The sequence below is a fragment of the Megalobrama amblycephala genome, linkage group LG22 (genome assembly GCF_018812025.1).
Source record: "Megalobrama amblycephala isolate DHTTF-2021 linkage group LG22, ASM1881202v1, whole genome shotgun sequence".
Taxonomy (NCBI): Eukaryota; Metazoa; Chordata; class Actinopteri; order Cypriniformes; family Xenocyprididae; genus Megalobrama; species Megalobrama amblycephala.
Genome location: NC_063065.1, coordinates 4,770,700 through 4,783,821, shown reverse-complemented (window position 1 = coordinate 4,783,821; position 13,122 = coordinate 4,770,700). Strand labels below are relative to the sequence as shown.

The following is a 13,122-nucleotide window of genomic DNA, read 5'->3' as shown; positions in this document are numbered from 1 at the left end:
TTGAGGCTGTGCTCCGTGGCTAACGCCTAATGCTACACTGTTGGAGTGATTTATAAAGAATGAAGTTGTGTTTAAGAATTATACAGACTGCAAGTCTGAAAATAGCGACGGCTCTTGTCTCCGTGAATACAGTAAGAAACGATGGTAACTTTAACCACATTTAACAGTACATTAGCAACATGCTAACGAAACATTTAGAAAGACAATTTACAAATATCACTAAAAATATCATGATATCATGGATCATGTCAGTTATTATTGCTCCATCTGTCATTTTTCACTATTGTTCTTGCTTGCTTACCTAGTCTGATGATTCGGCTGTGCACATCCAGATGTTAATACTGGCTGCCCTTGTCTAATGCCTTTCATAATGTTGGGAACATGAGCTGGCATATGCAAATATTGGGGGTGTACATATTAATGATCCCGACTGTTACGTAACAGTCGGTGTTATGTTGAGATTCGCCTGTTCTTCGGAGGTCGTTTAAACAAATTAGATTTATATAAGGAGGAGGAAACAATGGAGTTTGAGACTCACTGTATGTCATTTCCATGTACTGAACTCTTGTTATTTAACTATGCCAAGATAAATTCAATTTTTCATTCGAGGGCACCTTTAAGATTTAAGATTTTCTGAAGTTAAGATCCATATAAATTGAGTGATTTAGTCCAAATTTTCTGAAGAGACTCGATCACTTTATATGATTAACAGAATTTAGGCTTTTATTCACATATAAACATTGATCAGAGAACATAAACAAAAGCTCATCCAAACCTGCTTCATGCGCGAGATCATCATCAACGTGTGAACCTCATTGAAGAATGAGAACCTCATTGGTTCTCACACATGCTTGAGCTTCCGTTTACCACAACTGATGTTTGCGTTGATTAATGTTTATATGTGAATAAAAGCCTAAATTCAGTCTGTTCATCATATAAAACGATCAAGTCTCTTCAGAAAATTTGGACTAAACCACTCAATTCATATGGATTAGTTTTACAATCTCTTTATGAACTTTTTGAAGCATCAGATTTCATCAAAAAGATCTTCAATTGTGTTCTGAAGACGAACGAAAATATTACGAGTTTGGAACGACATGAGGGCGAGTAATTAATGACAGAATTTTCATTTATCCCTTTAACAATAACAACACTGATTTTGAGTAATCAGCAAAATCATCCCACTCTATACATACCAGAATCTACCACTTCAGTAGTTTTTGGCCATTAAATTCATGTTCGACACACATATGATTCTCAAAAATGCTGTGTATGTTGGCAGCTCACTAGGTTTTAAAACAAAACATCTATTATCACACAAACTAATACTCTCATATACTGAAGAACACACTCATCTACTCTTTGATATGTACAAAAGTACCAGTACTTTGATAAGTACAAAAAATAAGTGCTGACATCTGAAGTAGAACGAGACGGCACGCAACAGTTTGACAGCAGAGCCGTGGCACTGTTAAATGGAAAACAAGGCATGGTTTTAAAAGTTAAACTATTTTTAACCTGACATGGCGTCTTGAAATGTGGTACTCCTGCACAAGATGCTGAAAAGCAGTGAGACATAGCTCAATGGTCCAAGACATCTGATTAGCATGTTTAGAAAAGTAAAAAAGTAGCACAGATGACTGAAAAAATTGTCCGTAAAAGCATTTTTAAGTGTGAAATCTGATTTCTTATGATTTTAAAATGGTTACACATACACTTCTTATAGGTTGTGTCGTTCTGGAATAACCTGAGGTTGTATCTTGATCAAGGTCACAAGTTCACGGATCAGCCCTGATCAACTCAAAAGCCCAAACACTGATAAACCTCATTTCTCTGCTAAGATGTGAGTGCATGAGTACATGTACCTCTTGATGAGTTTGATGGCTTTAAATGCTTCATCCATGTCCCCTATAGTGAGGTAGAAGCTGAAGTTCAGCATGGCGTCTCGGGTCTGCTTCTCACAGCTCTCCAATCCCACAAAGTCTCGGAGGGCTCGCCGTACCACCATCTGAGGGGACGACGACGGCAGCTGGGGCGTGGCGGCAGGAGTCGAGACCACCTGCCCCTGATCTCCATCCTCGCCCAGCTGACAGGACAGAGAGAAACATCCATTAACGATAAACCTTTATCAAAACGCAAACACTCTTTTTGAAACAAATTAAGAAGGATGAATGAAAAGAGAAAGAGTGATCAAATGGATGATTGTGATGGTACTCACATCAGGGAGAACGAGTCCTCCCCTCCGAAATAAGAGCTTAACAGCAGCAGGACAGTCAGAATGAAAATAAGAGAAATAAAGCAATGCATGCAAGAAATACAGAAAAATGTATGTAAAGAGGTGAGAAATAGAGATGCATACAGATTCACAGAGAAGCAGGAAGAGAGGAATGAAGGGTTCCTGTGTGTTTGTACCTTACAAATATAATAGTAATACGGTGTATCTAGAGCCAGTAGAGAGAGCAGCGTAGCTGGTTTGGGCTGCGAGTCCTGCAGGAGGAGACCATGTTCCTGTGTCACAAAGAACATCACCACCATCACGTCCTCCTGCCACGAAAAAAATAAATAAATAAAATTATATATTTTAACTCACTTATTTAGCCCTCATAATGCATAAAGATCTGCTTTGAACCAGAGGAAAAAAATTCTAAAAATGCATAGTTTTTTAGAAAATCAAAATACACCAGTGCTTCCCACACATAGACTTTACTTGGGCGGGCCGCCCATGTATAATAACGGCCGCCCAAGTATATTTGGAGACACATTTTTGCTTTTATTATTTTTATCCTCTTATATTTTTATATCAGCGCAAGATAATGAAACCATCCGCGATCGAATAGCTAGCAGTTTCGTACCTGCTCATTATGTGTGCGTCAGAACTGTTTACTCCCACTAACATTCCCACGGGCGCTGCATTTTGCAAAGTCACAAGGCAAAGTCACAAGGCGTTCTACAAGCTCGCACAACAGCGCTTCAGACTGCTTCAAAGTGATTCTCAATCAATGAAAAGCGCAGATTTATGCCAAGCGATTGCTAATGAACTCAAGTTGATGAATTATTACAATGTCTACTTCATGGCCTTTATATAAAATGTTTTATACGGTTGTAAGAATCTGAAGGATCAGCCTGCAATAGTACAGACATTTCAAAATAAGAGTCCCGGTGTATTTCGGGCTTGTTTATAATTAAAGGTCTAGTAGTAAAAAGTCAAAGTAACTAAAAGTTTTTCCTTTTTCTTCTGGGCATTATTGGTATTTTGGTTACACAATAAATTGTATTTAATTTGATTTCCATTTAATTCATAGTAAATTATTGTAGTCTCCCCCACAGGAAGAAAAGACTAAGAACATTATTTGACACATATATTATTCATTTTACTAATTTTACTAGTAAAATCTATTGAAATTAATTTCAATAAATAAAAATACTGTTAAAAATCACACATTATTTGTTTGTCACATGTAGTAGACCATTTTTGTGCCATAGGTAATAAGATTTTCCGCCCGGCTACCACCGCAAGGATATTTCAAACCTGTGGGAAGCACTGTACACCATTTTTAAAAAGTTTTTTATGAATATATAGAAATTATAAATATGAGAATATGAAAAAAAATATATTTTTTAAACATTTTAAAAATTGTAAAAAGGAAATACATGTAGAGCTGAGCCCAGTTAACAATAATCATATTTATTATCATGTTGTATTTTACCTTCTCTGTTTGTGATTTGCTGCTGCTGAGGAGGTCAGAGTTCACAGGAACTGTTTCACACACAAACAGACGTGGCTCATTCTCGTCCCAGAACTGAGAAACAGGGCAGCGGGCGGCCAACTCCCCCTCACATTGAGTTCTTAAAATTAAATAAAATTTTTCACAATGAAAGTTTGCTTATTTTATGCACTTCCATCATCTCAGTTCCTGTGAGACCACGCAAACTAACATGTCGTCTCACGGTACCTTTGACTGTCGTCGGACTGTGCGAGACTGCTCTCTGGCCTCCCTGTGAAGAAGTCGAAGTAAGACAGCGTGTCCAGCTCGATGTCATAGAAATACACTTTGTTATCTGGCCGCCCGTTCACCTACGATGAACAAAACATTTTTCTTAGACGAGAGTCATTGGCAAAACCTGCACTTACAAATTAAGATAGATACTATCTATCTATCTTAAGAATTGCCTTTTTTGTACCTGTGTAATGAGGACGCTTAGCTGACTGCCGCTGGCATTGCATTTGACTGATCTCAGAGCGCCCAGGTCTGGAATGAGCTCACAGAGGTTCTTTGTGACGCCCAAGGGTTTAGCCTCCCTGTGCACATACACACACACATTATACACACATACATACATTTAAACATATTTGTGTAGAATCGAGTGTGTGTGTGTTTACCTGCGTGTGAGGTTAAACACTCTGACGTGAGACGTATCTGTTCCCACAGCCAGGTAAGATCCACACACACTCAGCAGTGTCGGGTTTCCTTCTGCTTCAGAAAACACCAGCAACTGCTTCACGGTGCCCTGCACACACACAAATTTGGAAATGTGAACACTCACTGTGTACAGTACAGTGTGTATTTTCATATGTTAAAGAATGTGGACGTGGGTGGAGAGTGTATTTATGATCATCACTTCTGTTTTATAGGTCAGTGTGTGTGTGCGTACCTGTGGTGTGCGGATCTGGACGCGGTTGGGTTCTATGGTATAAATGTTTTCTTCATGTAATGCAAGAGCAGCAGACTCACACTGGAAAGAACCTAATGAAAAAAACAACAGAATTCATCAGAAAATGACTCTTGCACTGACATATAAATAGGTCCAGATTGTGTGTGGTGCTGCACATCCGTCAAGATGTATTAGTACCTGTGCTGTGTAGTGTTTGCCCTGATGGCTCGTACACTGTGATATATTTCCCATTCCACACTGCAACCATATCCTGTATAAACAAAAATAATGTAGAAAAATGTGTAATTTTTAATAGTAATATTTATTTATTTTATGTATACATTTATTTTCTTGTTCTACGAAAATTGTGGAAATAAATTTCACTGGTCCTGGCAATAAAAAAGACTGTCTACAATCATCATATCATCTTGTATGGTAATGGTAAAATCATTATGTTTTGAGAATGAGGTGATAATTAGAATGAGGAAAGACTAGAAAAGGGCTTTGTGTTAAAAGCTTCTGTGTGAATGTGTTACCTTGGTGACTTGCACGGCTCTGATGTGTGTGTCTGTGTGGAAGGTGATGTGTGTGTTGGTGTTGAAGTTGGCCAGGCTGAGGTGTGTTGGCGTGAGCTGCACTGCTGCCATCTGCTGGCTGTAATGAGAACACATCACATGCTCTGATAGAATCACCACACCACTGCTGCTGCAGACGGCCAACAGATGAGAACTCGAGCCCCACTACATACAGAAAGACACGGGGAGAGAGACTTCAGACGTGCTATATTTATAATAAGTTTATATACATTATTAGTATAATTTTTTTTCCCTAAATTTGAAATAACCCTGAATATACCTCAGAAGGGTGCAGTACCTGTAGCTGTGTGATGTTTCCTTCCACTTCTGCTGGTGTCTGAAGTTTCCATTGTGTTTTTGAGTCTCCTTTCTGATCACTCACTGTCACCATGTGCCACAGAGCCACACGACCCCTGCTGGTACCTGCCGCAAGAACTTCTGCAAATGAAGATCCAGTTTAGTTCTGAATAAAATAACATATACATTTTATTATCCCATGAAACATATAAGGCTGCAAGTCAAGAATGTCAACACCAAACAAGTAGTGAGTATAAAATCATGCTCATATTTACATAATATTTTTATCTAAAGGTACTTACAGCACATTCAAGCTATACATTTTATCAGTATACATGCACGCTCTGGGAATCAAACCTTGACCTTAGCGTTGCTAGTACAGTGCTTTACCAGGTCATGAACTCATTCTATCAAATGTGATACTTTTGTGATTTTTTTTAGTAAAGATATCTAAATATCCTTAAAAAAAGTTACATTTACTTGATAAATAAAATGGCAGAATATTTTGTTTCTTGCTTTTGCACAAAATCTAACAAAATTTTGTATATTTAACACAAGTTTTGGCATAGCAAATGTATTTGCAAATGTGGTAAGAACATTAAACATAATTCAATATACACTACTGTTTAAAAGTTTTAGATTGGCAAGATTTTTTAATGTTTTAAAAAAAAAAAAGAAAAAAGAAAAAAAAAAATCTCTTCTGCTCACCAAGGCTGCATTTATTTGATCAAAAATACAGCAAAACAATAATATAATACAATATTTTTACAGTTTAAAATAACTATTTGAACATTTTTTAAAATGCAATTTATTCCTGTGATCAAAGCTGAATTTTCAGCATCATTACTCCAGTCTTCAGTGTCACATGATCCTTCAGAAATCATTCTAATATGTTGATTTGCTGCTCAAGAAACATCTTATTATTCTTATTATTATCAATGTGGAAAACTGTTGTGTACAATTTTTTCAGGATTCTTCAAAAGAACGGCATTTATCTGAAATAGAAATCTTTTGTAACATTATAAATGTCTTTACTGTCACTTTTGATCAATTTAATGCATCCTTGCTGAATAAAAGTATTAATTTCTTTCCAAAAAAAAAAAATTCTTAGACCCCAAACTTGTGAACAGTAGTGTATAATGTTACAAAAGCTTTCTATTTCAGATAAATCACATATAAAGATAGATAGAGTTGTCACAGTGGAAGTCTTACGTTTAGAAGTGCAAAAGGACACACAGTTGAGCAGCTCTCCTTTCTCAAAGCCCAGAGACTCATCCAGCGATAGAGCGTAATGATCGTCCAACTCCACATCCCACAACCTACACAAACATACACACCACCATCAGAACATTTCAGGGCATCTGTTGAGAAACTATAATATACTTTAATATATACTGTAAAACCACACAGAAGACTAAAATTTGATGTTAACCTGATGTGTTGTTCTCCTGATGCTGTGATGAGCAAACCGTTTTCTGTCCACACAATGTCTGAGTGCTGCCCACCTCTGCTACTGAGCTTCACCTGCACACACACCGGGGTTATTATAGTTAACTAAAACTAAAACCATTCAAAAATCTGATGCTTGTCTGGATTTTGCGATCTGATTGTCTATTTTCATAAAAACCTTGTATATGAGGTGTTATCTGATTGGCTGTTACCTTACTGATTTCCTCAGCGAACCCTTCCGGCCCAAGAGTGAACTGAGAGAGCAGCAGTGATTCTGTCACCACGGCAAGAACGGCCCTCCTCTTGGAGTACCACATCTTCTGTACCGCACTCTCAACGGACAGCAACGCCACACTCCGCGCCTGCTCATCCACGCTGAACACGCTCCCTAAAACACACAGACACACAGTTAGAACAAACACAGAGCGACTGTACGTCATCATAAACGTCCTGCCGTCTCTCACCATCAGCTGTACTGATGTAGAAGGCCAGTCCTTCCTGTGATCCCAGTGCAAACGCTGCTCCTTTATTGCTCTTCTTCCAGTTAAACATGTCCAGAGCGCTTTCATCCCCGCTAACAGCAGCACGGGCCAGCATCGCCACATCCCTACAGATATTAAATGGAAGATTCACATTCAATACATTTACATGTAAATGTTACATTTCACAATGGAAACTAAGGTCAAAGATCCAATAAGTTCATAGTAATGATTCAAATGCAATTTAATTGAAATACAACTCAAAACGTCCTCTCTAGTCCAGCTAGAAGAACATTTCCTGACACTAAACTGTTCAGAAATCATCATGATATTGATGTGATGTTAACTGAGACTCACTCAGCAGGCGGTGGAGGTCTGAAGATGCAACAGGTCAATGGTTTACTGTAGTCATGTTTAATCAGAGGAGATCCCTGCAGTTTCCCTCTAGCGTCCACTCTCCACACCGCCATTACACCTGCCTGCAAAATACACATACACACAATTTCAGCTCAACTTCAAACATAAGCAGTTATTATATATTATACGCAATGAAGGTGAAAGTGTGTGACCTGATCTCCCGTGACCAGTCTGCTGCCGTTACTGCTCCACTCCAGCACTGTGATGCAGGCGGTGTGTGTGTTGTTGGGCAGGGGTGTGTGTTCTCCGGAGGGGTGTGAGAGGAGAATGGTCTCGCCCGTCTCCCACCCCACAGCCAGCAGGGGTTTAGTCGGGTGCCACTGCAACAACGAAGGGCTGAATCCCCGTTCCACGTGACACAGCTCAACATGCTCCCCCTGATGACACAAACACACACACAGACATTACAGAGCACATTAAAGTCATCACTGACACTATTGCATGATAGAAGAGGTTTAGATATCTATTATAAAATATAACATTCAAATTGAAAAGAGCAATCTCTGGTTAACTATTAAATAATGTGTAAAACTATTTGTTTAGTTAGGTTAGGACTGAAATGATAAAACAACACATACACTACCGATCAAAAGTTTGGAATAATTAAGATGTTTTAATGTTTTTGTCTCTCATGCTCACCAATGCAGCATCTATTTGATCAAAAATACAGTAATATTGTGAAATATTATTACAATTTAAAATAACTGTTTTCTATTTAAATATATTTTAAAATCTAATTTATTCCTGTGATGATAATGCTGAATTTTCAGCATCATTACTCCAGTCTTCAGTGTCACATGATCCTTCAGAAATCATTTTAATATGATGATTTGCAGCTCAATTTTATTATTATTATCAATGTTGAAAACAGTTTTTCTGCTTGATATTTTTGTGAAAACTGTGATACTTTCAGGATTCTTTGATGAATAGAAAGTAAAAAAAAACAGCATTTATTTCAAACTTAAATCTTTTGTAACACTATAAATGTCTTTACTGTCAATTTTTATCAGTTTAATGCATCCTTCCTGTACTTGTTTCTTTAAAAAAAAAAGTGCTTTTTTTTTTAATACACACATTTTTGAATGATAGTATATCAGTTTCCACAAAAATTTGAAGCAGCTCAACTGATTTCAATATTGCAAATCAGCATACGGTATTAGAATGATTTAGAATGAATTTGAATGATCATGTGACACTGAAGACTGTCGTAATGATGCTAAAAATTCAGCTTTGATCACAGGAATAAATTACATTTTACAATATATTCACATAGAAAATAGTTATTTTAAATTGCAATAATATTTCACAATATTACTATTTTTACTGTGTTTTTGATCAAATAAATGAAGTATTATTAGTAAGAGACATATTTCAAAAACATTTAAAAATCTTACCGACCCAAACTTTGTGTATATATTGCTGAAAATGTATATTATTATAAAGTTGTCTAAGCATTGTACAGAATGCATTAACAAGCAGTGATGGTGTACAGAGATCATCTCACACCTGTTGCAGGTAAAGATCCACGGAGCCACCGGTGGAGGCATTCACAGACCCCACGGCCAGCACACACACACTGGAGTGCCATGAGACGAGGACCGCTGCTCCACTGCTGTCAGGGGCCTCCACACGATGATCAAAATACACAGCCATGACTCACAGATCTGTGAAAATAATTAGTAGACTGTATTAATATCATAAAGCACATCTAACAGCAGTCATCTGATATTGATAATACTGATTGAGAACCTAAATATGACAACTACAATATAAAACAAAAATCACTCTCTAGATGATTTAGTGTGGCTAACTGCACAAACATTAAAGTAATGTGGTGGTACTATGGTACACTGAAGGAATCAGGTGATACCATGGTATTTTGATACATAATGTGTGTTTACCATATCCATACACTGTGGTATTCAAATAGTAATATAGTGTACTTAACATAATGTTTTCTTTAAGGTAGTATCGAAAATCATGGTACTAGCATGTTACTATAAGCAAAAACATGGTATTTCTACATAGGTGTGACTCCTCAAAGTTAACGGTTTGCTGCTCTGATAAAGTTGTAGATAATATGCGTTTCTAAAGCTGGAGGAACAGTTGTGGCAATATCTTGTGCTGTTTTAATGTCATTGTCGAAACGTAATGGTGAATGTTGTTTACATCTGTTTAATGTTAGTAAATCTAGCGCTAGCCGTGTTAGCTAATCCACACCGAGGCCTGCCGCTTTAAAAACGTTTCAAATAACGACTGTTTAAATAATTTACCTGAGACCTCTTCCACTCAGCACTGCCGTTATGACCTTGTGTTTTTCGCGCAGCATATGTATGATTTTGACAATAAAAAATGAAATTAGCCCTTCGAGTTTTACGACGCGCCTTTAGCCGTGAAGCGTCTTTTTCGGTTGCCCAGACAACGCCAAGGGGAAGAAGCGCGAAGGGGCGGGGCTGAACGCGGGCGTAGCGTCTCAACCAATGAGGTGAAGCGAGTAGAATGGCTAGTATTTTGGTTTCAGCACATGTGATTCAGAGTCAGAACACATCTAATCGGACTTGATAATATGTGTTTGCCGTCAACAATCAACACACCAACCCATTAGATATTTGAAAAGTGTTTGGTCTGGAGGAATAGGGGGTAACGGATTTCGGTAACCTTTAATACTGCCATGTCGGATTTGGTGACCATGCTGTATCTGCTAGCCTGACTTCGTCATACTCATATTCTAGGCAGAATGTGAACGAACTTCCCGTCCAAAAAATGTTGTGGGCGGGGTTCGGGCTGGCACCCAGGCTAGTATCTGCAGCTGTACACATCAAACTAAAATGCTTTCTAGGATATAAAGTGGAGGAGATTAGACATGGCCAGAGTGAATTTGAGTAACAATAAAGCCATCCTGTGTGAAATAGTGGAGAGTAACAGATTTTGATAACCTGTTACGCTTTCTTGTTGGATTGGTGACCCTGCTGTATGTCTGTTGCTTTTCACATCAGAGCAAAATGCTCTTTAGGATAGTAAATAGATAAGGTTAGACATCACCAGAGTGAATTTGGGTAACAATAAAGCCATCCTGTGTCAAATAGTGGAGAGTAACAGATTTTGGTAACCTGTTACGCTGTCTTGTTGGATTGGTGACCCTGCTGTATCTGTTGCTTTTCACATCTGAGCAAAATGCTCTTTAGGATAGTAAATGGAGAAAGTTAGACATCACCAGAGTAAATTTGGGTAAAATTAAAACCATTCTGAAAGAAATAGTAGTGGGTAACAGATTTTGGTAGAGTTACAGGTTTTGTTAACCTGTTACACTGTCTTGTTGGATTTGGTGACCTGTTGTATGTTTGTTTCTTTTCACATCAGAGCAAAATGCTCTTTAGGATAGTAAATAGATAAGGTTAGACATCACCAGAGTGAATTTGGGTAACAATAAAGCCATCCTGTGTCAAATAGTGGAGAGTAACAGATTTTGGTAACCTGTTACGCTGTCTTGTTGGATTGGTGACCCTGCTGTATCTGTTGCTTTCACATCTGAGCAAAATGCTCTTTAAGATAGCAAATGGAGAAAGTTAGACATCACCAGAGTAAATTTGGGTAAAATTAAAACCATTCTGGAAGAAATAGTACTGGGTAACAGATTTTGGTAGAGTTACAGGTTTTGTTAACCTGTTACACTGTCTTGTCGGATTTGGTGATCTGTTGTATGTTTGTTTCTTTTCACATAAGAGCAAAATGCTTTCTAGGATATAAAATAGAGAAGATTTTACATCACCAGAGTGAATTTGGGTAACAATAAAGCCATTCTAATTTAAATAAAGGGGGGTAACAGATTTCAGTAACCTGTTACGCTGTTTTGTCGAATTTGGTGACCCTGCTGTATGTGTTTTGCTTGTCACATCAGAGCAAAATGCTCTTTAGGATAGTAAATAGATAAGGTTAGACATCACCAGAGTGGATTTGGGTAACATTAAAGCCATTTTGGAAGAAATAGTGGTGGGTAACAGATTTTGGTAAGTTGTCACACTGCCTTGTAGGATTTTGTGACCCTGCTGTATAACTGCAGCTGTTCATATCAGACTAAAATGCTTTCTAGTATATAAAGTAGAGAAGATTAGAAATCACCAGAGTGAATTTGCGTAAAAATAAAGCCATCCTGAGCGAAATAGTGGAGAGTTACAGATTTCAGTAACCTGTTACGCTGTCTTGTTGGATTTGGTGACCCTGATGTATGTCTGTTGCTTTTCACATGAATGCTTTCTAGAATATATAATAGAGAAGGTTGAATATCACCAGAGTGAATTTAGGTAAAAATTAAAACCATTCTGGAAGAAATAATACTGGGTAACAGATTTTGGTAGAGTTACAGGTTTTGTTAACCTGTTACACTGTCTTGTTGGATTTGGTAACCTGTTGTATGTTTGTTTCTTTTCACATCAGAGCAAAATGCTCTTTAGGATATAAAATAGAGAAGATTGTACATCACCAGAGTGAATTTGGGTAACAATAAAGCCATCCTGTGTGAAATAGTGGAGAATAACAGATTTTGGTAACCTGTTACGCTGTCTTGTTGGATTGGTGACCCTGCTGTATCTGTTGCTTTTTACATCAGAGCGAAATGCTCTTTAAGATAGCAAATGGAGAAGGTTAGACATCACCAGAGTAAATTTGGGTAAAATTAAAACCATTCTGGAAGAAATAGTAGTGGCTAACAGATTTTGGTAGAGTTACAGGTTTTGTTAACCTGTTACACTGTCTTGTCGGATTTGGTGACCTGTTGTATGTTTGTTTCTTTTCACATAAGAGCACAATGCTTTCTAGGATATAAAATAGAGAAGATTTTACATCACCAGAGTGAATTTGGGTAACAATAAAGCCATTCTAAGTTAAATAAAGGGGGGTAACAGATTTCAGTAACCTGTTACGCTGTCTTGTCGAATTTGGTGACCCTGCTGTATGTGTTTTGCTTTTCACATCAGAGCAAAATGCTCTTTAGGATAGTAAATAGATAAGGTTAGACATCACCAGAGTGGATTTGGGTAACATTAAAGCCATTTTGGAAGAAATAGTGGTGGGTAACAGATTTTGGTAAGTTGTTACGCTGCCTTGTAGGATTTTGTGACCCTGCTGTATAACTGCAGCTGTTCATATCAGACTAAAATGCTTTCTAGTATATAGAGAAGATTAGAAATCACCAGAGTGAATTTGTGTAAAAATAAAGCCATCCTGTGTGAAATAGTGGAGAGTTACAGATTTCA

General features: G+C 37.6%; 1 protein-coding gene across 2 annotated transcripts in view; it reads right to left on the bottom strand.

The window, feature by feature from the left end:
* Positions 1-10,331, bottom strand: part of ift140 (intraflagellar transport 140 homolog (Chlamydomonas)) — a 35,619-nt gene extending 25,288 nt beyond the window's left edge. Inside the window, exons 1-19 of one of the 2 annotated variants that reach the window (XM_048175365.1) lie at positions 10,144-10,331; positions 9,377-9,534; positions 8,023-8,247; positions 7,811-7,932; positions 7,439-7,581; positions 7,187-7,362; positions 6,958-7,049; positions 6,738-6,844; positions 5,527-5,666; positions 5,190-5,393; positions 4,852-4,924; positions 4,654-4,745; positions 4,382-4,509; positions 4,183-4,300; positions 3,954-4,075; positions 3,708-3,846; positions 2,413-2,544; positions 2,219-2,254; positions 1,866-2,086 (exon numbers count right to left, since the gene is read on the bottom strand). In XM_048175365.1, coding sequence (XP_048031322.1) covers positions 1,866-2,086; positions 2,219-2,254; positions 2,413-2,544; positions 3,708-3,846; positions 3,954-4,075; positions 4,183-4,300; positions 4,382-4,509; positions 4,654-4,745; positions 4,852-4,924; positions 5,190-5,393; positions 5,527-5,666; positions 6,738-6,844; positions 6,958-7,049; positions 7,187-7,362; positions 7,439-7,581; positions 7,811-7,932; positions 8,023-8,247; positions 9,377-9,523 — 2,417 coding nt within the window. In that variant the 5' untranslated portion in view covers positions 9,524-9,534; positions 10,144-10,331. The remainder of the gene's footprint in view (positions 1-1,865; positions 2,087-2,218; positions 2,255-2,412; positions 2,545-3,707; positions 3,847-3,953; positions 4,076-4,182; positions 4,301-4,381; positions 4,510-4,653; positions 4,746-4,851; positions 4,925-5,189; positions 5,394-5,526; positions 5,667-6,737; positions 6,845-6,957; positions 7,050-7,186; positions 7,363-7,438; positions 7,582-7,810; positions 7,933-8,022; positions 8,248-9,376; positions 9,535-10,143) is intronic. The other variant, XM_048175366.1, reaches the window with a different exon arrangement.
* Positions 10,332-13,122: the final 2,791 nt, after the last annotated feature.